Source organism: Myodes glareolus, chromosome 7, assembly GCF_982192425.1.
Source record: "Myodes glareolus chromosome 7, mMyoGla1.1, whole genome shotgun sequence".
Classification (NCBI taxonomy): Eukaryota; Metazoa; Chordata; class Mammalia; order Rodentia; family Cricetidae; genus Myodes; species Myodes glareolus.
The window spans coordinates 65,219,744-65,244,902 of NC_142032.1; the positions used below are offsets into that span (position 1 = coordinate 65,219,744).

Sequence of the window (25,159 nt, forward strand, 5' to 3'; positions counted from 1 at the left end):
TTGACCCTGGCACTGCAGAGTAAGAATTCGCTGTTGCAGGGCATCAGGGCACAAAGAATGCCCAGGCAATAAAAGGAGCCCCCACTAGGTATTAGACCGGGATCACAACTGAGACACTGGGGTGGCTAGGTCTAAACCGAGGTCACATTACCCAGTGGAAGTGATTCCGTGTAACCGATAACTGTGCCTTTTTGTCAGTGGACCTGAGTCTGGGTCTTCCTGTGGGGCTGTAAAGGCTCAGGCTCTGCCAGGGCACTAATTCTCCATGGAGTGACCTGCCTGTGTCCCAAACCACAGCACAGGTCTAGCTGCCCTGAACACCGGTGAAGCATGGAGACCACCAGGTCCAGTGGCATTCCAGGTGGCTCAAGGGGCTTCCAGACATGCTTGGAGGTCTATGAAGAGTTTATCTACCTAGGAAGGGTCTCTCTGGCCATATATTGGTGACCCTTATCCACCAGAAGCTTCAGAAGAATCTGGAATCTTTTGAAAATTAGACAGGGTTGCAAGTTCTATAGCTAGTTCTATCCTGCAGTGGGACGATGAGTTAAGATCTTAGTTTTGACACCTATGGCAGACAAACTCCAGAAAGACTAAGAACTAACATTGCTGGTAACTGTAGTGTTCAACTTCGTATTTTATTTCCTAGTTGGTCAGGATTCATGACTGTGATATTAACGTTATAAACTTGATCGGATCTAGACTTGCCTAAGAGACAGACCATGCCTGGGAAGGAGTTTCTAGTCTGAGTTAGTCAGGGTCAGAAGATCTATCCTAAACTTGCACGACACCCTTTTGTGTTCTGGGGTCCTGGCCTGAATAAAAGGGAAAGCAAGTTATAAACCAGCATTCATCTCTGTTTCCTGACTGTGGATGCAGTGGAGCTAACCGTCTCAAGCTCCCGCTACCCTGCCTTCCTCCGTCATGATGGACTGCACCTTCAAACAGGGAGCCGAAATAAGCCTGTCCTTCCTCAAGTCATTTTGGTCTGGTATTTTGTGACAGCAACAAGGGAAATAACCGACACAATGACTTAGCAAATATTCCTCAGGTGAGTGGCAAGTGGGTGGGGCCATGAGCTCCCCGTGCATTCCTGACAGTTTCCTTCCGTCTTGTTTCTAGTCGCTAAGAGAGGCTACAGCTCGTAGGAGATGTGTAGGCCACTTCTGACATGTGTCTGCTGAATACATACGGTATAAAGGGAAGGGGTAGAGCACGGGTGACACCTGGAGAAGGAGGTGAGATGCCAGGGATGCACGCCCTGTGCGGCGCTATGCCCACGTCATCCTACTGATCTGCCCTTGAGAGGTCTGAGCACATCTGGGATTTCTTCCCGTGCCTACCTGTCCTTGCAGTGGGCTCTGTGTCCGTGCAGGCCTAGGGGTACCTTGTTACTGCTGTTGATCTTGCAAGTACCTGTTCTGCTAGCTCTCTTGTGCCTATGAGTGATCGGGATGCTGGAACTTAGAAGCTGCTGAAGTGCTATAAGCAGGCGAAGGTATCATCAGGATGTCGTGAGACGATGTGTTTTGACAAGCTACATGTAAAACACATGTGCTACTGTTGCAGCAGGCTGGTGATAGAGCAGCTGAGGTCGTGACAGAAATGCTCTATTGGTGATCTCCGTGGCCCCAAATTCTTTCGATGCAAAGAGCCTTGTTGTCACAGGAGAACGGAAGGCACCGCTACTGCTGGGTCCCTAGCAAGTCACTTCTCCTATCTCAAAATGCTTTGGAGGAGGGTAAACGAAAAGACTGGGGCTTCAAGTGTGGTCACAGGTGTGGTTCAGACACAGTAAGAGGCTCTCATCTCCTTACCGATCTTTTCCTGCCTGCACACAGAGCGTGGTTTATATTTCAGTGCACAGCCAGTGCCGGCACAAGGCTGGCTTCACAAAGCAGTTGTGGAATCCTGAGTGTATGTGTACTCACACCAACTTATCTTGTTAGTTCAAGTCCACTATGGATACTTCAGGGGAAACACAGAGTCGGCCCCAGGACTATGCCATTTGACAAGGCCCTCACTGACCCAGCATACACCCTCTGTGGGAGGGACGTCTCATTGGTTAGGGGGTCCCTCCATGCCCTCCCACCGGGTTTTGGACTCCCAACTCTCTCCGCCTGTCATTCTCTTCCCCAAAGATACCCACCAGGATAAAGGAGCGGGTATCTCTGCAGAGGCCTGGCCACATCCTCCTTTATTTAAGACCATTTGGCTCCAGGGGCAGGAGCTCAGGGCAGGGAACCTGGGGCAGAGGCTTAAGCGCCCACCTTGCTTTTCTCCTGCTGTAGCTCAATCTGGATATCCGTGAGTTTGGCTCGTAGCTCCTCGTTGGCAGCCTGCAATGCGGCGAGTGCCTCCGCTTTGTCTCCCTTGGCCCGGCTGCCCGCGCCCTTCTTTGACATGGTGAGGCTGGATGGCCAGAAAAATGCCCAGGGGCAGCTGCTCCGTCTGGGCCAGGGTGTCCGCGCCAAGCTCTTGGCAGGTGTCACTCCGCTACATTTTCTCGCTCACCTAGAGGAAAAGCACACTCCCAGTTAGCAGGTTGTCTATGGCCAACTCTACAGTAGCCCCTCAGTCATGCGCCTTCAGCCTAGAACTCAGGGCCTTGGTGCTGGGGTGGGGGCACAGCCAGCTCCTCATCCACTCTCATCCCAGAGCTGAGGATGTTGTCCTGACTGTGCTTGCGGAAGACCAACACCGGACAGAGAGGCATCTGCCGTGGACAGTGTCCTCAGACAGGGACTCTGTGCATTGGACATGCTAGTCCTTTGCTCCCTTAAGAAGAGATTGGTATGCAACTCCAGTGTTCCATATGTGGGTGTGAGACCCGTGATGACAACAGTGAGCGCAAACCATGAGCTAAGGAACAGATGGGAGAGGGGGCTGGAGAGATGGCTCAGTGGTTAAGAGCACTGGCTGTTCTTCCAGAGGATCAGGGTTTGAGTCGCAGCACCCACATGGCAGCTCACAGCTGTGTGTAACTCCGGTTCCAGGGGACCTCACATCCTCATGCAGGCCAAGCAAACACCAAAGTACATAAAACAAAAACAAAGCAAAAATAGATGGAGTAGTGGCCGCAACTCAGGGTCATCCCAGGGATACACAAACTTCATCCAGGAAACACAGGGGTTCCGGGGTGGGGAGTGAAGAGGAGGGGAGAGGAGGAGATGGAAATGAAGGAAAGGGGGCACACAGACCTCAATGAGTATTTGAACTTCCATGTAGAAGTACGGTACCAGCTCACCAAGGAAGAACCCACAAACCCTGGCTGAGTTTCCTGGAGCACTAGATTCCAGTTTAGGCCTAGGTAGCTGCCTGCTGCCCTTCCCTCCTGGGAATGGAGACCTTGGGTGTGAACTCCCTGTTGCTATGCAACTAGCTGTGACTCCTCCCAGTTGCCTGTCCATCACCCATGTCTAGGGTCTGGGAGCCACCTAGACTGGTCTCTTAAATGGGCTCAAGTTTACTGTTTGAACCATTGGTTAGAAACACCAGCAGCTTATAAAAGGGACTGAGCAAAATGGCTGGTTGCATTCAAGTATCCAGAAAGTCTGGGTTAGGGAGCTATCATGGATGGTGAACTCACTCACGATCTGGCAAGGACTCCCCAGGCCTGGTCTAGATCAGTGGTCTAGATCTCAACCTTATAATACAGTGACCCTTAAATACAGTTCCTCATGTTGTGGTGACCCCCAACTATAAAATTATTTCCTTGCTACTGCATAACTGTAATTTTGTTACTCTTATGAATTGTAATGTAAATTCTGACATGCACAATATCTGATTATGTGTCCCCCGTGAAACAACTGTTCCTCCCTCAGTGGGATCACAACCCACAGGTTGAGAACTGTTGGAGCCAGGGGCCCTAACGTTGCTTCACTAACCTCTGTGAGCAAGGTAGAGTCTTTTCTCCAGCTTCTGGGCCTCCATACCCTGCAAAGCCTGTTGCCCATCCTGCTCACATCCCAGCAGGGCAATTCTGTACCAGCTTCCAGCCAAGAGTATCAGACAGCCCAGAACCATTACATAAGATTCCTGCTTTAATTTATCCCCCTCCCTCCACCCATTGCTCCACCCATTACCTCATCAGCCACCAGCAAGGTTCAGGGCCTCTGCAGGACCACCATGGCCATGCCAAGGCACTGACATTTGCCTAGTTTCTTCAGGAGCTTTTTAAAGCTTATTTTAAGATAAAACTCCTTGCCGGGCAGTGATGGTGGTGCATACCTTTAATCCCAGAACTCAGGAGGCAGAAGCAGGGAGCTATGTGAGTTCAAGGCCAGCCTGGCCTACAAAGTGAGTTCTAGGACAGCCAGAACTGTTACACAGAGAAACCCTGTCTTCAAAAAATAGAAACAAAAAACAAAACCAACTAAACAAACAGCAAACAAAATGAAACCAATTTCTGTAGGTGTGATATTGCACACCTTTAATCCCAGCATTCAGAAGGCAGAAGCAAGCAGATCTCTCTAGGTTTAAGACCAGCTTGGTTTACAGATCAAGCATTAGGACAGCCAAGACTACATGGTGAGTCCCTGTTTCAAACAAACAAACAAACAAACAAAACAGAAAAAGAAAAGTAATCTATAGACCTTGCCTTGATAAAGCCACGTCACTCGTCTCTCTCTCTCACACACACACACACACAGAGGTAACCAACTTCAAGAGGGAGCAAGGAAGACACACGGGACATGTGCCAGGGTTGTTTCCAGAAGCCCGGTGCACACAGCGCAGGTTGCTATGCTGATGAGACAGTGCAGGCCCATGTAGTCTGAGAAGGGCCATCTTGAGCCACCACTGGGCGAGCTCTGCCTAACTCTGCCTGCCTAAAGTAGCACTGGGGGGCAGAAGTCAGCAGCAGGCTACGATAGAGCAAGGGCTTCCATAGGATGGAACCCAGAAATGCAGAAACCTGGAGACTAAGGATGTCCTTAGCTTCCTGTCAGCTCAGTCCCAGCCACAAATGCAGGAGGGTGAAGAGGGGAGTCACAGGAGCTAAGCAGTCCTAAAATATGCACTCAATGCAGGAGGATACAGAGCAGGGACAGTCACTTCAAGTGGCTCTGGTTAAGCATCTGTAACTTGTTCTGTTTGTAGCAGAATTAGCACAAAATTATAGATTATGGAGATAGGGGGTGACTGGGGTTTAAAAGCACTGGCAGTTTTTCAAGAGGAACCAGGTTCAAGTCCCAGCTCTGAAATGTCAGCTCACAGCCATCTGTAACTCCAGTTTCAGGGGATCCAAAGCCCTCATCTGGCTTCCGCAGGCAGCATACGCAACCGTCACATACAGAAATATGCAGAAAAATACCCATACACATATAATAAAAACAAATCTTTAAAACAATATGCTGAGTATCTTAAATGTTTGCTAAAGTGTGTTTGACCATTAGTGAACTAAAGAGCCCTAGACATTCTCCCCAGGGTCTGAAGGAAAGCCTGGGCTCTATTCCAGGGCTTCTCAGCTCCCAGGCAAGTACTGCTTTGCTGTCAGCACTGAGCAGAACTGATTTTTTCATGCTTTCTTTGGTGAAGTCATTAAATTAATAGCTCCATATATAATTTTTTATTTTGGGGTATCCAAGGAAGTAATAAATTTTCTTCCCAAGACCAGGGTAGAAGGGTTGGGCTGACCTCTGCCAGTCTCTCTGGGATGAGACACAGCAGGCAGCTTTATGGTTGATGAATGCACCCCTGGGGTGGGTTAATCACCACTGTAAACCACAGAGTGCTCACTGGAGGTCTATCTGGGAAGGCTACCCCCCCCCACGTCCCTACTTGCCCGCGTGTTTAATGTTTAGTGCTTTGATGTCACTGTGTGACCTAAAGAACATGGAGAGGTCTTCAACAACCAGCTCTGTTTGGAACACTGTGCCCTTCCTGGTCTGCCCCGTAATTCATGCTGTCTGGACTGTGACACATAGCCTTACAGTCTTTAAAACAGATTTGACCAGAGGCCTTGAGCCAGACCAATGACTCATGGCAACGAACAATTGTAAGATAATGAATGGACCAGAGGGTAAGCTGTGTGATTCAGCCGGCCACACTACAGCTTCCATGATGAGATTTCTTCTCTCCTTTGTTTTCTGTTGTTGTGCTTTTTGTTTTTTCTTTTAAATTTTATTTTTTGGGGGGTGGAGACTGCAAGGGCAGATGCGAGGGAACGGGAAGATAAGTGGGATCGGAATGCATGATGTGAAATCCACAAAGAATCAATAGAAGTTAAAAGGATGTTTTTATTAAAAAGCAGGCTTGGATTTTCTGATTAACTTGTTTATGGGGAAGAGAGTATGACTCTGACAATTCATTTCCATGGAAACCTAAAGTGACGTTGAGGGAGGCAGGTGACAAAGGTCCACCAAATTTAGGATCTGAGAGAGCAACCAGGAGGAGAGAGAAAAGAGCCACGGGCCGCAGAACCAGCATTCCCTTGTTAAGCAGGACGCACACAGGATGCAGGCCCTGCTGCCCATAGAGGGAATGGGGAGGGCAGCAGAATCCACACCTGAGTTTCCTCCAGGGTTACAGACCAGGTGAGGCCCACAGGAGTCAAATAGATACACCTCAACTGGTGCAGGAGAATTATCTGTATTCTGTCAATCATATTTTAATAAAACGCTGATTGGCCAGGCAGGCAGTATAGCGTATAGCAGGAAAGCCAGACAGGAAGTAGAGGTGGAGCAAAGAGACTGGGAGTATTCTAGGAAGCTCCTCTGCCAGTTCTGCCCAGACCACCGGAGAGGAAAGATGTAAGCTGCCCCGCTGGAAAAGGTACTGAGCCATGTGCTAACGGAGATAAGGATAATGGGGTAGCATAAGTTATAAGAGCTAATAAGTAGCCTGACCTAATGGACCAATCAGTTTATAATATTATGGAGTCTTGTGTGTAATTTTCTTTGGGACTTGCCGGCTATGGGGTACCGGGCAGGACAAGAAACCCCAACAAGCCGGCCCCTCATGTTACACTCAACCACAGCTGAAGTCCTGTAAACAGAACCGTCACTCAGAGGGGCGAATCAATGCTGGTGACCAGAGATGAGGATCCAACCTGGTAGCCAGAGGGAGAACCTTCCGCAGATGGAACAGGGAGTTTCCCGAGTGGAGGCTAGCAAAGGGGACTGTTGGAAGAGGTGGACCTCTGGAACACGGACTAGCACTGAACACTGATGGGGAGCCAGGTGCTGAGGGAGCAGGACTGGTGGAAGGCATAGGAGAGTGAACAGCCGCGTAGAGCAAAGCTGAGGTCTGACTAGACGCGCTGAATCCCAGTGTCCAGTTTTCCCCAGCTCTGCTGACTGCAGCCATTGTTAATCCAAGAGAGAGCCTTTGACTAAAAGCATGGTGCCCAGAGCCATGTGGTCACTCTGTGGCAGCCCCCTAGGCTGGCCAGGTACAGGAATGGCTCCAGGGCAGCACGTCCACCACTGTGGTCTGACAGGACAGCACCAGGGCCAGACCTAGCACCAGGCTCAAGCCTCTAAATCCCCACACCTGCCCTTTGCCCTATGTTTGGAATGAGAAGAGTCCATAGCTGAGTAACTGGGAAGATCATGCCTTCTCTTAGAAATTCTGCATTGGCTTCTGGCACTGAGGGGAGCCCAGCTGGGCAGCCTGACCTCTGTGTATGCAGCTGCTCAGCATCCAAAAGCCCCGACAAGTGGCAATATATAAGCCAGTCACCAAAGTGAGGTTTATCTCTAAAGCCATTGACTCAAAGCAGCATGGCTTTAACTTCCTTCAGCCTCCTAGGACAGAGAACACAGCTAGGCACCTGCCTAATCTGCCACCAACCAGGCCTATGGGTGGTTGAAGAAACTTCCTCTTTGGTCTACAAGACTGGACACCAAGTCACGATTCTTCTGAGTAACCTCCCTCGTCCCTTCTGTCCTGCATTCAACTTCACGAACGCTACTGTGCTACGTTGTCATTCCACAAATTTACAGGATGTAACGTATCGCCAGCTTGACAAGAACAACAAAATACTCTGTTTGAGGACTGTCAAAGCCATCAGGAAGTTGACGGACTTCTCCTGACATGTTGTCCTTCAGCTGTGACAGTCGATGAGCCAGCTAGCTGCAGGTGCGATGGAACGTGTGAAAGCGTGCTTTGCATGACGAGCTGACAGCAGCCCTTGGAAACAGGCGTGACGGCTGTCAGCGTACCGGCTGAAAGAATTAGCCAAGGTTTGGGTTGTGGCCTCATTTCCAACCACAATACAAAGAAATCACTTGTTGGTTTCTTTGATTGTTTATATTTATATATATATTGATCATTTATAGACTCCTGGGAGAAATCAAGATTGTAGAAAACAAGGTGGGAATGGGAGGAGAGACGAAAAGAACCCTTCCAATAAGAAAAAGCTTTAGCTCCTGTCTGGGGTCTCTGTGAGGCACTCACAACCCAGCCAGACAAGCCACGCCCACTACAAGGTTATGATTGACAGGGTCAAGTTTTTAGTTTGAAATCGTTTTTGTGCTGGTCAGTTTTTGTCACTTGACACAAAGCAGAGTCATCTGAGAAGAGGGAACCTCAATTGAGGAATTGAGATTGTCATCTTTTTTCTTTTCCTTTTATAGCCACTTTGGTAGGTAAAGTTGCATTACAGTTATCATTTGAATTTCTCTAACAACTCAGGTGTGTTTACACAGCTTACTTGGCAGCAGCACACCCAGTGAGAAATCTGTTATAGGCTGCCCTTCCCTGCTCCCTTGGTAGAGAGCGCCTGCTGTTCCCCCTCGGCTATAGTCTATCCATTAATTGATGGCCTCTTCAACTCCCCCTCTGGAATCTTTGAGGCAAAAGGAAAATCGGGAGTTCCCTGCTATGAGTTCTTGGGGTTCCCAGGACCCTAGTCAGCTCCCTCTGTCCTGCTTCGGGGTTTTCTTGTACTGATTTTACAGCCCAAAGACTGTACTAACAGAAGGGAAAACACACATTTTGGCTGCATCTTCCCAGATACACGGTCCTGCTGTAGCTTTTTAATCAAAGAAAGAGATCTTGGGCTTACACTTACCAGTATTTTATTTACACAGTAGGTATGATTTAAAATTCTCCGGTGCTCTTCCCAAAGTGGAAGGCAGATATTAATGGTCACAGAGCCCACCATCCAGTGTGAAGAAGCAGAGCCCCCCTGGGATCCCAGGGAAGAGTCATCTTCAGGGTGTGCTGCAAAGCTGCAAGCTGCGTAGTTCCATAGTGTGTGACATTTTATTCTTTTGGCTCTTTGAGGGGGCTGCCACCCAGCTCCCAAATAAATCACACACGGATACTTATTCTTAGTTATGAATTCCTGGCCTTAGCTTGGCTTGTTTCTTGCCAGCTTTTCTTAACCTAAACTAACCTGACTACCCTTTGCCTCTGGGCTTTTATCTTTCTCTGGATACCTTTCTTTGCTTCTTTCTCTGTGGCTTGCTGTATAGCTGGGTGGCTGGGTGGCTGGGTGGCTGGGTGGCTGGGTGGCTGACCTCTGATGTCCTCCTCTCCTTGCTCTCTTGCTCCTTATTCTCTTCCTCTCAGAGTTCTCCTTGTATTTATACTCTGCCTGCCAGCCCCACCCATCCTTGCTCCTGCCTTGCTATTGGCCGTTCCGCTCTTTATTAGGCCCATCAGGCGGTTTAGACAGGGAAAGAATCACCGCTTCAGAGAGTTAAACAAATGCAGCATCAACAAAAGTAATACATCTTAAAGTAATATTCCCTAATAGTTCTAATTGGTCGAGTTACTTTATTCGGGACATAAGGATTAGCAGCAATGGAGCTGGCAAGATGGCACATAAAGTCACGTGCTGCCAAGCCTCACAAGCTGAGGTCCATTCTTAGAACTCCCCTGGCAGAAGAAAAACCCCAGCTCTGCAAGCTGTTCTCTGACCTTCACATGCACACAAAGAAATTAAATGTAAGACAAATTTGCTAACCACTATGCCATAGAAACCAGCAAAATTAACGTTTATAAAAGCAGCATATAGACACTTGTTGCTGAGTCTAGCAACTTGAACTTAATCCTCTCGACCAACATGGTAGGGGAGAGAACTGATTCCTACAAGTTGTCTTCTGACTGCCACATGCACACCATGACACGTGCACATGCATGCACAGGCACGCACGTGCATGAACACACACACACACACACACACACACACACACACACACACCACAATAAATAAATAAATAAATGTACAACATTTTTTAGCAGGTAAATTATTACCACCAAGCCTGATGACCCAAGTGTGATCCTGGAGACCCAGTTGGCAGAAGGAGAGCACAAACTTTCACAAGTTGTCCTATGTCATCCACATATGTGCCACAGCACATGGATGCAGGTGCACAGGCAAAATAAATGAAGAGGAAAATGGGCGGCTACAGTTGTTTTATGCAATGAACACATGTTGTGGAATATTACTTTAACTATGTAAAGATGTGTTACATTTGTTTATGTTGCAGAATATTTAACTGTGTAAAGGTGTGTTACATTTGTTTATGCTGCATTTTTAACTAGGCAAAGATGTGTTACACTGGTTTAGGTTGCATTTGTTTAATTATATAAAGATGGTTTGCTGTTTTACCTTGCCTGCCTAAGGCACCTGATTGATCTAATAAAAAGCTGAACGGTCAATAGCTAAGCAGTAGAGGGATAGGCGGGACTAGCAGGCAGAGAGAATAAGGAGGAGGAGGAATCCAGGCTGGAGAGAACGAGAGAGTGGGAGGAGAAAGAAAAAGAGAGAACAAGGGAGGAGATGCCCAGGGCCAGGCAGCCAGGCAGCCACCAGTCAGCCAGACATGGAATAGGGCATACAGAATAAAAGAAAAGTAAAAAGCCCCAAGGCAAAACGTAGATGAAGAGAAACAAGTTAATTTAAGTTATAAGAGCTAGTGGGACAAGCACAAGCTAAGGGCAAGCATTCATAATTAATAGTAAGTCTCTGTGTCATGATTTGAGAGCTGGTTGGTGGCCCAAAAGAAAGCCTGCAACAAACCTGGACATTATGAAATGTTTTAGAATAACAGACCAGGATTCCACTCAGCTCAGGACCTTCAGAAGGTCTTGGGTAAGAAAGGGACTCCACCATCCAGACTGAAAGCCACAGCCACCATGAACCAGAGCACCATGGCCCTAACTAACTTACGGAGATGGCTGGGCAAATGGGCACTCAGGGCCTTTCTTCTCATATCCCGGCTATGCTGAACAAACAGCAGCCAGTCTGAGTAAGTGAAGAGAGAAACCGAGATGAGGTGAACAGGGATGGGCAGATGTGTGGATAAAGGCAAGCCCACACTTCCTCGTTCCTGGAGACTTCTATCTGAAGTTACATCAATTCTTCCTACCTCTCCTGAAGTTTTACTGGGTCTAGATGAGGCTCTAACCATTCAAGAGAGATTTTATATTTTTTTGGTTTTGTTTTTATTTTGTTTGGTTTGTTTGTTTTTCAAGCAGTGTTTCTCTGTGTTGTTTTGATGTCTGTCCTGGAACTAGTTCTTGTAGACTAGGATGGCCTTGAACTCAGATATCTGCCTGTCCCTGCTTCCCAAGTGCTGGGATTAAAGGTGTGTACCACCATCTGGTTGATATTTTATATTTTATTACCCCAAAACAAGTATCTGGCATGTGTCACCTTGCCCTACTCCACCTTTGTTGAGGATGATGTGATGCCCTGTGCCCTATCCTACTCCATCTTTGTTGAGGGTGATATGATGCCCTGTGCCCTATCCTACTCCATCTTTGTTGAGGGTGATGTGATGCCCTGTGCCCTATCCTACTCCATCTTTGTTGAGGGTGATATGATGCCCTGTGCCCTATCCTACTCCATCTTTGTTGAGGGTGATGTGATGCCCTGTGCCCTATCCTACTCCATCTTTGTTGAGGATGATGTGATGCCCTGTGATCTATGGCCTCTGCTTCAGTGAAAGGTTGTACCTACTGGTGAGGCTACATGAAGAACTGTTGACATATATTTAAAATCATGAAGCAGCCAGAGTCAAAGAAAACACTCAAGCTGGGAAGTGTGTGTGTGTGTGTGTGTATACATGTATATACATATATATACACAATATATACTTATATATATGTACTTTTATACAAATATATACATATATTACTTTTAAGTGTATGTGTACCTGTCATGTGTGTGCAGGTGTCCAAAAGAGGCAAAAAGAAAGGGGGTAACTAGAGTTATAGATGGCTGAGAGCCACCTGACGTAAATGATTGGAACCAAACTGGGGTCTTCTTACCACTGAGTCATCTCTCTAGCCCCGAATCTCAAACTTTTACCCTTGAAATTGATATCTAGCACATCCAGGTGTGGTGGCTCATGTCTTTAATCCCAGTCACTTGGAAGGCAGAGGCAGGTGGATCTCTGTGAGTTCGAGGACAGCCTGGTGTACAAAGAGAGTTCCAGGACAGCCAGGACTGTTACACAGAGAAATCATGTCTTGAAAATGAAAAAGAGGGGGCTGGAGAGATGGCTTAGTGTAGCGCCTGCACTATGGGATGGGACGCGAGCCAGGAACTAGGCTGGAGATTTAAAAACACACACACAGCTATGGGGACGTGGGTCATCCTTGGCACAAGAATGCCTCCTTTATTGTGTTCAGGGGCAGCATATATAGTGCTCTGGCCACACCCCAGCTCTCGGGATCTTTCAGCTGCAGGTGCATCACAAATCACTCCCGTGCCATCAGGGTTTTGTTCTCAGAGCAGAGAAAAACAAGTTGTTTACAGGAAATCCAGAGTCTGGTGGTCTGCAGTCCCCAACAGCTCAGAGGCTAAGATCACTGGCTGCTCTTCCAGCGGTCCTGAGTTTAATTCCCAGCAACTACCTGGTGGCTCGAAACCATCTACAGTGTGTTCTGGTGCCCTCTTCTGGCCTGCAGGCATACAAGCAGGCAGAACACTGTATACATAATAAATAAATAAATCTTAGAAAAAAGAAAAAACGAACTTGCTCTCTAGGAAACAAGGGCCTTGTTTGGCATGCCTCTAAACACCCAGCTGAGGATACTTCCTCCCACATGGGCGTCTTTGTACCTGTACGGCAGGTTTGGTTGAGGAAGTACAGGTGTGGACACCACTCGGGCTGCCACTGGTCTGACAACTTCCTAATAACTAGCATCCCACATCAGAGATTAATTCCTGGAATGCACAGTCCAAAGAGACTGGCTGCTTCAGAGATGGGTCCATTGGCCCGGAAGCACTGTTGTTATTGACCTCTGGCAGGAATAAGAAACCCCACAATCCCCTCGAAACCCTTGTACTTCCTTCATTGGTGTGGGCTTGTGTTTGCCAAGTTCACTGCACACCTCTCAAGTTTGATTTTATCTATTTTTATTAATTAGTACATGTCATTTAGTTGTCAATAAAACTATACTTATAGAAATGCCTTTATTAGTGAGTTTTTATATAAAATTATCACTATTATTAGCAATCAAAGCCACTGCCTTTTTATCTATGGGAACAATTCCCATAGTTCCCTGAATTTTTTTTTCTTATGGGAACAATTTATTTTAGATATGTTTAGTTCTGTTTTGCTTGAGACAGGGTTCTGCTATGCACCTTGGCTGACCAGGATCTCACTGTGCAGTCCAGGCTGGTTTTGAACATGCAATCTGTCTGTCTCAGTCTCCCGAATGCTGGGATTCCAGGCATGCAGCCTCACGCCCAGTAAGTTGGTTTGAATATGAAATGGCCCACACAAGCTCATGTGTTTGAATACTTAGTTCCCAACTGGTGGTAATGTTTTGAGGGTTGTGGAATATTTTGTGTAATGGGTCTAGCTGGTGGATTTAAGGCAATCACAGGGGTAGAACTTGAGGGTTACGACTACCTTGTTGTGACCTGAGGTCTCTGCTTTTCCTGCTCAGCAGCCCAGATGGGAGCAGGTTACACGATTGTCACATCAGTCATATATGGGCGGATACCCTCTGTCACACCTTCTCTGCCATGAAACTGCATTTCCTCAAACCGTAAGCCAACATAAACCCTTCCCTTACAGTAGTACTTCCGCCAGGTATTTTACCACAGCCATGAGAAAATCGACAGTACACCCATTTAGATAAAGCGTTTGTCTTAAATATAAAATTTCTCAGGCACACGGTTCTTCTCTCAGCAGGAGAGAATCCACTAGTTTAGGACAGAGAGTGAATGGCTAGGTTTGGACACCCAGCAAACATCCTGGGGATTCTCTGTGTGTTTGGGCAGAATAATGATGTCTCAATATTGTCCGCAGTTCTGGAGAGACCTGTAATTGTGTATACCACACAGCAGTCTTACACATATTACTAAGGACCTAGATATCAGGTGGCTCTACCTAACTATACGAGTCCTAAAGAGCAAGCATCTTCCACACAGGGTCAGGATATAGTAAGAACTACTTGCTGGACCCGAGGAGGTGTCCCTAAACCAAGTACCAGCCCATGACTCTAGATTGCACAGAGCAAAGGAGGAGGGTCTTCAAACCTATTACCAAGTCTTGGAATAAAAATTGGGCGGCAGTCGAGCAGTGGTGGCACACGCCCTTAGTCCCAGCACTCGGGAGGCAGAGGCAGGTGGATCTCTGTGTGTTTGAGGCCAGCCTGGTCTACACAAGAGCTAGTTCCAGGACAGGCTCCAAAGCTACAGAGAAACCCTGTCTCGAAAAACAAAAAACAAAACACAAAAAAAAATTGGGTGGCAAGTCTAATAAGAACAGCTCATCTGATAAAGACGCTGGTTATCCAAGCCTAACAATCTCAGTTTGATTCCCCAGAACACAAGAAAAAGTCTAGCTGCAATGGCATGCATTTCTAAACCCAGGAGTAAGATGGGAGACAGGAGAATCATGGGACGGGGGATCTGGAGTGCCCTGCACAGAAGCAAAGGCAAGACAGACTGTGCTTCAAAACAAAGTGGAGGGGAAACCTAACCCCATCCCCCGCCAAAAAAGAAGTTGTCTTCTGGCTTCTACACATGCACCCATGTGCACATTGGTACACACACACGGTTCACACACACACACACACACACACACACACACACACACGGTTCATACACACACATATGCACACACACATAATATTTAAAATAAAAAGACAGAACTGAGTAGTATATGGCTAAATATACATGCAACAGAATGAACCCTAGAAGGAAAGCCTCCAGCGTGTGGGCTCACACACAGACTCTGATCTGCACTAGCTTCTTTGTAGGCTGCATGAGTAAGGCATTTTGACAAGGGCGCTTACTCAGGGGAGGCTGGACAGACGTCCCAGACCACGGTGCTGAGGGAACTGCAGACCTGTATGCACCACAGCACAGCTGGCTAGACCCTGGCTTCCATCACATACAACAACTAACTGACAGCGGATGAGTCTTTGAGATAAAACCACAAAGCTCTTAGACCAGCCGTTCTCAACCTGTGGGTCAGAACCGCTTTGGGATCAAACGACCCTCTCACAGGTGTTGCCCTAAGACCATTGGAAAATACAGATACTTATATTATGATTCATAACGGTATCAAAATTGTAGTTATGAAGTAGCAATAAAAATAACTTTATGGTTGGGGGGGGTCACCACAACATGAAGCATTATATTAAAGAATCCTAGCGGTAAGAAGGTTGAGAATCGCTGGCTTCGAAGATGTAACACAGGGCAAATCCCTCCTGACATTTGGAGTTAGTGATTACTTCTCTGACACCAAAGCAGAGAAAATAAGACAAAGTGTACTGGAGCCAAACCTTCCATGCCCACAGGAGGGGAGAGAACACTGACAGAACATGGACCTTGTGAGGTTTATATTCACAGCACACAGGTGGTTCCTGTGTGCACAACGAGAAAGCACATATATGACTTGAGTGGTAAAGAATTTGAACAGATAGTCCTCTAAGGAAGATAATCAGCAGTCAAACACATGGAAGGTGCTCAGCATCACTAATTGTCAGGAAAGTAAGCAACCCCTAAGAAATGCCACCTGACACTAACTAGGACGACTGCTGGGAAAAACAAATCAGTGCTGGGGCAGATGCGGGGAATTGGCACCTCGTGCATTACCGATGACACGTAAAGTGGTGTGGCTGCTGTGGAGTGCGGGCTGGCGGTTCCTACAAAATTAAAAATAGAGAATTGCTGTGGGCCCCGGAAATTCCACTCCTGGGCACACAACTCGGGAGAACTGAAAATAGGATCTTAAAGAGAGAGTCGCACACCGTCGTTTATAGCGGCATTACTCATACCAGCCCAGAGGTGACAGCCCGGGAGCCCATCTACAGACGAGCCGATGTAGTTCACAGGGGAGCAGGAATGTCACCACATTTGTCACTCTTATTGGTGTCACAACAAAAGCAACTACAGAACAGGTTTCTTCTGGTTCATGCTTAGGAAGAGATACAGTGCCTCACCGAAAGGTCTGCAGGCAGAAGTGCAGTATAATGTGGTTGGTCACATGGTGTAAACAGCCAGGAAACAGGAAAGAGGACAGGAAGTAGGGCTGAGCAATGAAGTCTCAAAGCCCACTCCCACTGACCCACTGCCTGCTGCAAGATTCTGCTTTACACTCCTTCCACGAGCCTCCAAATCAGTACTGAGCCCATGAGGGATATTTCTCATCCATATCGTAACAGTTACTCAACCCTAGAAGGGAAGGAAATGGGAGCACCTGCTAGGGCATAGCAATGAAGACATTGTGCTGAATGAAATAAGCCACCACAAAAAGACACTGCGTGGGAATCTACTCACTGGGGGTGAGAGAGAGAGAAAGTTAGAATTACAGGACTTGCCAGGGAGACAAAAAATTGATTAATGGAGACGTTTCAGTTTCCCAAGATGAAAAAGCTCTGGAGATCTGTTGCACAGAAAACATGAATCTATTAAACGTACTAACTTGTGTGATTGTGAACAAGGATGATAAGTTCTATCTCATATCTATATTGAGAGTTAAAAGCTTAAGAAGTGGTATGAATTGGTGTCCCATGTCACCATCTCTACTTTTGTTTGTACATAAATAGTCAAACCTATCAGATTCTATCTTGGGAAGCACACAGTTAACTATTGGCATGTGTGTTTAAATAAATAATCTTTCAAACCTACAACCACAGACAAACGAGATCTGGACATCCATCCCGCTACAGGCAGGAGCTCCTCCCCTAAAGGAGCCAGGGAAGAGACGCAGAGCCTCCAGGAGAGCAGCTCTCCAGCCCTGTGCCTTAGCCCACCCTGACCTGCTGGCTTTGGGGTTCTAACCAACACAACTGTTTTGTTTTAAACTGGAAGTGTGCACACGGCAACTGTTCACAATTTCAATAGGAAATGAGCGCAGGCCTTAGTGACAGAAGCGGGGTTGTGTTGCTGCGATCGTCCCCTGCAGGTGGCACCACACATTGCCCAGAGGCATCTGCAAACACAGCCCGATTTCCAGTTCCTCAGGTAGCAGGGTAGCAGTTGGTCACAGACAAGGTTGCAGGTGCACACGGGATAGAGAGGATGACAGAGCAGGCTGGGACCAGCAACCCAAGTAAGGCAATGAGCAAGTACAGAACATTGTCCATAGCACTGAGAGGGCTGGCTGGTTGGTGGGAGGGGAAAGCCACCTCATGGATATTATTTTTCCACTGCAAAACTCTAAGTGGATTAAAGAGAATTGAGGGTGGGAGAAAAAAAATATCAAAAGCATGAAAGGTACTGGGGCCAAGTGAGAGGGAACATTCATCAAAGCTCTGGAGAGAAGAGGCTTTCCAGGCTTAAACGGATGAAAGGGATCCACACGGGAAAGATCGATAGCTTCCACACCATGGATCTTTATTATAGACACGCAGTGCAATTAGGAGACCGATAACAGTGGGGGTCTCTTTGCAAGAATGCTGTGGGAAGTGTCTGCATTTTAAGTTAAGTTAACGGGCTGTGAAAAAAAAAGAAAAAGAGAAAGACTTTACTAGATGTCATACCAGATGAGATAATTTACAAAAACGAGAAGTAAAATTGATTTTAGAATTCAAGAAAAGGCGGCTGGAGAGATGGGGTCATCAGTGAAAGACACTTGCTGCGCTGTCCGAGGGCTGGAGTTTAGTTCCTAGAACCCATGCTGGAAAGCTCAACACCGCCTGTAACCCGAGATCCAGGGCTACAACAATCTCTTCTGGCCCCTGTGGGTGCACACGCATGTGTGACATCTGTCCATACAGACGCTTGCACACGAACAAACAGACAAACCAAGAAACCTTTTTAAAAATCAAGAACGGGCTGAGGATAAAGCTTCCTTGGTCTGGGTGTGGTGGCCATGTCTTTAATACTAGCACTCAGGAGGCAGAGACAACTAGATCTCTGAGTTTAAGGCCAGTCTGGGACTATATAGCAAGTTCTTGGGTAGCCAGGGCTACATAGAAAGATCCTGCTAAATCAAAACAATGAGATTCCGTCTTAGATCTGTCAGAATGGTCAAGATCAAAACACTGATGACAGCTTATGCTGGAGAGGATGGGGGAAGGGGAACACTCTTCCATTGCTGGTGGGAGTGCAAACTGGTACAGCTGCTTTGGAAATCAGTATGGTGATTTCTCAGGAAATTAGGAAACAACCTTCCTCAATACCCAGCAATACCACTTTTGGGCATATACCCATAGGATGCTCAATCATACCCCAAGGACATGTGCTCAACTATGTTCATAACAGCATTATTCATAATAGTCAGAACCTGGAAACAACCTAGATGCCCTTCAACCAAAGAATGGATAAAGAAAATGTGGTACATTTACACAACGGAGTACTCAATGGTAAAAAGTAATGGCATCTTGAAGTTTGCAAGCAAATGAATGGATCTAGAAAAAAATACATTGAGTAAGGTAACCCATACCCAAAAAGATAAGTATAATATGTACTCACTCATAAGTGGCTTTTAGACATAAAGCAAAGAAAAACCAGTCCACAGTCTACAATCCCAGAGAACCAAGACAACAAAGAGGACCCTAAGAGAGACATATATGGATCTACATAGGAAGGAGTAAAAGACAAGATCTCCTGAGTAAATTGGGAGAAGGGGGTCATGGGAGAGGGTAGAAGGAGAGAGGAGAGGAAGAGAGGGGAGTGGAGAAAAATGTATAGCACAATAAAAACAATTTTAAAAAAGAAAAAAGAAAGCTCAGACCAGGAGCTACTTAAAATAGCCTCAAGGGCTGGAAAATAATGAGTTTTACTATGTCAGATACACAATAAATAAGTAGCTGGTAGTTACTGAATAAGCAAGTCATGACATCTCACAATTGCGTTTCCTCTAGTGGAAACACCTGTGGGGGGAGCTATGCAAATAAAAGAAAGAAAGAAAGATCCTGCTACAAAATAAGCAAATAGATAGATAGGTAGATAGGTAGATAGATAGATAGATAGATAGATAGATAGATAGATAGATAGATAGATAGATAGATAGATAGAGATAGATCGGCAAAAGAAGGAAAGAACAATGCACACACAAAAGCTCAGTTGGTAGAGTGCTTGTCTAGAACACATGAAGCCCTGGGCTCAGTCCTTAGCACCACATAAACCTGGTGTGGACCTTTAATCACAATGCTTGGAAGATGGAGTCAGAAAGATCAGAATTTCAAGGCCATCCTTAGCTACATAGTAAGTTTAAGGCCACCCTGGTCAATGTGAGACATGGTCTCAAATACACACACACACACACACATACACACACACACACACACACTCACACACTCACACACATATTATCCCACACTCAAGAGGGAGGCTGAGTCAGGAACATCAAAACTCTGCCTCAAAAATATCTAATAGAACTGGGTGATGGTGGCGGCTCACGCCTTTAATCTCACTACTTGGGAGGCAGAGACAGGCAAATCTTTGTGAGTTCAAGGCTAGCCTGGTCTACAGAGTGACCAGACCATGTTCCTCCTGAGAATCTCATGCCAGGCACCCACCAGAGAGACCAAGCTCAGACACCGGAGGAGCCGGAGTGTGCAACCAGGACAGCCACCCCTGGGGACAACCTCCCAGACACAGCAGAAGCTCTAAGCCCCTGGGAGGAGGGCACCTGAGCCACTGAGGAGCTGAAAGTAAGTTCCTCCTCCTTTCCACCTGCTCCAGGCCCCAGATGGTGCAGGGAAAGCAGCCATAAGCACTGACTGGAGAAAGGAAAGCCTCTGCAGACAGAGTCCTTGGTCAAGCAGGTAGAGCGGGCTGCTGCCGGGGCAGATAGGAGGACTCTCATACACAGCAGGCGGAAATGCAGAAGCAGTGCGGCAGCTTCAAACATAGCAATGCCACCGAGTGGTGGCAGTGGTGGCGCATGACTTTAATCCCAGCACTCGGGAGGCAGAGGCAGGTGGATCTCTGTGAGTCTGAGACCAGCCTAGTCTACAAGAGCTAGTTCCAGGACAGATAGGACTGTTACACAGAGAAACCCTTTCTTGGAAAACAAAACGAAAGGAAAACAAGCAATTCCATGCCTTGATAGACCTAAAAGGGAACGTTATGTCCCAGCAAAAGCCTGCACACAAACATTCATAGCAGCGTTGGTCATTTTAGTCTAAAGGTGGGAACCACCCAAAAGTTTCCCAGATCATTAGCCAGTAAACAGCAAACAAAATGGGGTCCATTTGCACACTGACTATTGCTCAGTCATGATAAAGAACGGGGAACCAATACATTGTTGCAAGATGAGTCTTGAGGACACTGTTCTCAATGACAGAAGTCAGGCATGAAGCACCACATGTAAGGTTCTGTTTACATGATATGTCCAGAATGGGTGAAACCACCGAGGCAGGAAATACAGTAGGGGTCACTGTGGCTGGGGCAGGCAGATGAGGGGTGTTACTGCCAAAGAGTTCAAAGTTCAGGGTTGATGGAAATGTTCTTCATTCATTAACATAAAGTCTCATGAATTCTGGTTCCATTGGTAAACTGTGTGTTGTATAATTATTACAGTGGTTCCCTGAGATCACAGATGTGTGCCTCCTCACCCAGTTAACTATCTTGAAATTTAAACAAAAACAAATAAAATTTCTAAGTAAGTCATATACAAAAAAAGTTACGAATGAAGAAATTAGAAAAATATCTTTGAACTGAATAAAAATGTAAACACAATATAAAAAGATTTATGGGACATGTTAAAAGTAGAAAAAAGAGGAACCATCACGACAATAAACTGTTTTATTTATTATCAGTTTTTAATTAAGCAAATTCGTATGTTGGGGAGCTGGTAAGATGGCTCAGTTGGTAAAATAATTTGCTATCAAAGCTACTGAGTTCAGACCCTGTGACCCAGGTGTGGAAGGGGAGAACTGGCTCCCGCAAGTTGTCCTCTGACTTCCACGGCTTGTGGTATGTGTGTGCCCAGCCACCCACATACATGTACAAATCAATCAACCAACAAAAGGTTTTAAATAAAAAGTAAGAAATCCCTTTTATTCAAAGACGTATTTATTTATTAAGCATACAATGCTCCTCCTGCATGTACACCTCCATGCCAGAAGAGGGCACCAGATCTCATGACAGATGGCTGTGAGCCACTATGTGGTTGCTAGGAATTGAACTCAGGACCTCTGCAAGAGCTGTCAGTGCTTTTAGGCTCTGAGCCATTTCTCCAGCCCCAAGAAATTCTTTTTTATTGTTTTTGTTTTTGTTTTTTTTTTTTGAGATAGTTTCTCTGTAGCTTTGGAGCTTGTCCTGGAACTAGCTCTTGTAGACCAGGCTGGCCTCAAACTCACAGAGACCCGCCTGCCTCTGCCTCCCAAGTGCTAGGATTAAAGGCGTGTGCCACCACACCAGGCTGGAACATAAAAAGATTTCTAATCATGTCCAAACTCTCCTCTCTTAAGAAAATAGAAAAAAGAAAAGTAAATCATGAAGAAAGACATTAGCAGAAATCAATACATTTGAAAACAAGAAAATAAAACCAACTGTATTAGAAAAATATTGTATTAGAAAATATAATAATATTGATAAATATCTAATTAAACTGATGAAATAAAAAGAGGAAACAAAACCAAGATCAGGATAGAAGGGGGTGCTATCGCTCACCCCCTGACACTGAAATCCCCTAGAGAAGGATGCTCACTGGCACCTGGAGTCATCTGCAGTGCTAAGGAAAACCCTCAGCCCAGAGGCATCTGCTAATGGAAGGCACCCAGTGTTCGAAGTGTGACGGTACCAGTTCTGTTTCTGTACTGATGTCTTCGGAGGAGAGCACTTCCCACGTCATCTCACGAGGTCAGCCCACCCTGACACCGAGACTAGGCTGGGGAGATGGCTCAGTCAGCAAGTATGGGGTCAATCCCTAGAACCCATGGGAAAGTCCGAGCATGGCAGAGTGCGATTGTAATCTCGGTGTTCAGGTAGAGACAGACAGATCCCTCAGGCCTGTTGTCCAGATAGCATAACATAATTGGTGATCTCGAGGCCAGTTAAAGACCTCATCTCAAAAAGTAAAGTGGATGGTTCCTAAGGCACCTGAGGTTGACTTCTGGCATCCATGCAAAAGAATACCACACACACACACACCTAGCAAAAATATTCCGAAAAGATAATATTCCTCATGAGGATGCATGAAAATCTCTTAACAAAACTAGCTACTCCAATTCACCAGTAAGTTTTATCACATGGGGACATATTAAAGAAAATTGGGTAAATAATTTAAAGTGAATCCATTCAGTTTATCACTATACTTATATACTGAGAAATAACTTCAAAAGATGCAGAAGTCTTTGAAGACATTCCTAATATATCCACGATTAAAACTTAAATGAATTAGAAATGAAAGGAAACACCATCAGGCTGGTCAACAGCGGTTACTTAGAAACCAGAGCTGAGCTGGCGAGGTGGCTCAGTGGGTGAAGGCACCTGCCACCGAAACTGAACCAGTTCCTATAACACACTTTGGCATGTGTGCTTATTCTCCCAACAAAGCAAATAAATGCAAATGTGTAATAAAGGCTATAACCAACAGCACACATGAAGAGTGAATAGCCATTTCCTATTTTCTTTTCTCTAAAACAGAAACCAACACAAGAGCCTCTCTCCTTATTACTTCTGCTCAAAGCTGTACAGGGGAAATTGTTAAAGGCCATGCTAAAGGGAGAGAAAGACTCACTGGTAATCACACAAGATGTGGTCATCTACATATAAAGGCCCGAAGGGAAAGATGGCTCAGCCATTAAAGGCTTGAATCACAACCAAAATATAAAGGCCGAAAGAATCTACCAAGAGTTTGGAAAGTTAAAATGATAGGAAGGCAAAAGAGAAAAATAATTTGATTTTCAATGTTGTTTACCAATATATTTCTATATTACAGCATCAATTTTGCTTCAAGACAATTCAATACACAATGGCACCAAAATAAAATGAAATATTTAGATATAAGTTTAATAAAATAGTTACAGTGTTTATGCACTTGGAGCAGGAGGAATTCATAAAAAGAAATAAAGAATCCTGAAGTACACAGAGAAACAAGCCATGTTCAGGGACTGAGGACCTTGGTGTGGCTGTGATGTTGTTTGAAAAAATAAAGAGCCAGTGAAAATCCAAAACAAACCGCTTCTGAAATAAGTATTGGAAAAGAAGTACCTAAATTACCCAAGCCATGCTGGGAAACAAAGGACAAATTTGGACTCAGATATTTCTACCTGATTTCAAATTTACAATAAAGCTATAGCAACCATGGTAGTGTGGTTTGGCATAAGGACTGGTATACATTTGGTAAAAAGAGAGAGAGAGAAAGAAAAACACATTCTCATACTGTGTAGTCACTGATTTATGACAGAGGGTCCGAGAGATCTTCGTGATGGTTGATCTTGTCAACTTGATAGGATTTGGAGCCACCTAGGAGGGACACCTCTAGGTGTCTCTGAGGGCATTTCTAGGGAGGTTAAAATGGGGTGGGAGGACCCACCATTGAATGTGGGCAGCACAGTACTATGGAATGGGGTCCCAGAATGGAAACAAAGGGAAAAGGAGAAGCCAGTTGTTCCCCAGCATTCATCCATTTGCTTCCTGGCTGACCAGGCTCTCACACTTGCGCTGTCGAGCCTTCCCCACCATGGTGCTCCCCTAAGCCTTAAGCCAAAATCAATTCTTCTTTCTTGCCTTAGTCAGGATTCTATTTCTGTGAAGGGACAATGTGACCACAGCAGCTCTTCTAAAGGAAAGCACTTAACTGGGGCTGGCTTACAGTTCAGAGGTTTATTGTCATGGCAGGGACAAGGGCAGCATGCAGGCTTACATGGTGCTGGAGAGTAGCTGAGAGTTCCACATCTTGATCCCCAGACAGCAGATGGAGACTGTGCACCACATTGGGCATAGCTCGAGACCTCGATGCCTTCCCTTCTAGGAACACACTTCCTCCAACGGGGCTACACCTCCTGATAGTGCCACTTCCTATGGGCCAAGCATTCAAACACAAGAGCCTATGGGACCATATCTATCCAAGCTACCACATTGCCTTAAGCTGGTTTTGTCAGGGACCTTGCTACAACGATGAATAACCACTGTCAATTTAATGGAGAAAGGTAGCCTTTTCATCATGCTAAGAGAACTGTCATCTAATCCACATGACAAAGCACCACACTCCATGGCTGTTAGAGACCACCTTAAATGAATGAATTTATGCCCTGGCCATGCTGAAGCACGCATGGGCAGCCCGTATATGGCAGTTCTGTTGAGCTTGTCCATACTGGGTTTCATGGTCTTAGTTGATGAAGATGACTGTCCAGGTCTCTTCCTCAAGAGGGCACCAGATCTCATTACAGATGGTTGTGAGCCACCATGGAGCAGCTGGGAATGGAACTCAGGACCTTTGGAAAAGCAGGCAGTACTCTTAACCACTGAGCTATCTCTCCACCTAGACAAACACAAATGTGAAGGTGAAGGCAGACAACATTTTCAGAATGCTGGACCAGGAAAAGATTGCTTAGAATAAAAAATAGTTGAGACCTGAATGGGGATGGTAGCGCCATAATCCAGCACTCGGGAAGCTGAGGCAGAAAGATAACGCATTCCAAACCATCCTGGACTATTAGCAGGACTCCATGGAGGGTGGGTAGAGAGGAAAGAGTGGGAAGGAGATGAGGAGAGAGATGGGAAAGGAGGAGGCTGGAGGACAGGAGAGGACACTTGCAGATGCATAAACAGGAGAGATAGTCTGGGAAGGCTCCAGAGGTTTCCAGCCCAGCTCACCTTTCTGACATCCATGTC

The 25,159-nt window shown here is 46.1% G+C and overlaps 1 protein-coding gene across 13 annotated transcripts in view; it reads right to left on the reverse strand.

Annotated features, from left to right (window-relative positions):
• Positions 1-25,159, reverse strand: part of Jakmip3 (Janus kinase and microtubule interacting protein 3) — a 127,534-nt gene that overhangs the window by 75,737 nt on the left and 26,638 nt on the right. For all 13 annotated transcript variants that reach the window (XM_085693286.2, XM_085693293.2, XM_085693295.2 and 10 more), the window contains exon 2: positions 2,271-2,514. In XM_085693286.2, coding sequence (XP_085549412.2) covers positions 2,271-2,405 — 135 coding nt within the window. In that variant the 5' untranslated portion in view covers positions 2,406-2,514. The remainder of the gene's footprint in view (positions 1-2,270; positions 2,515-25,159) is intronic.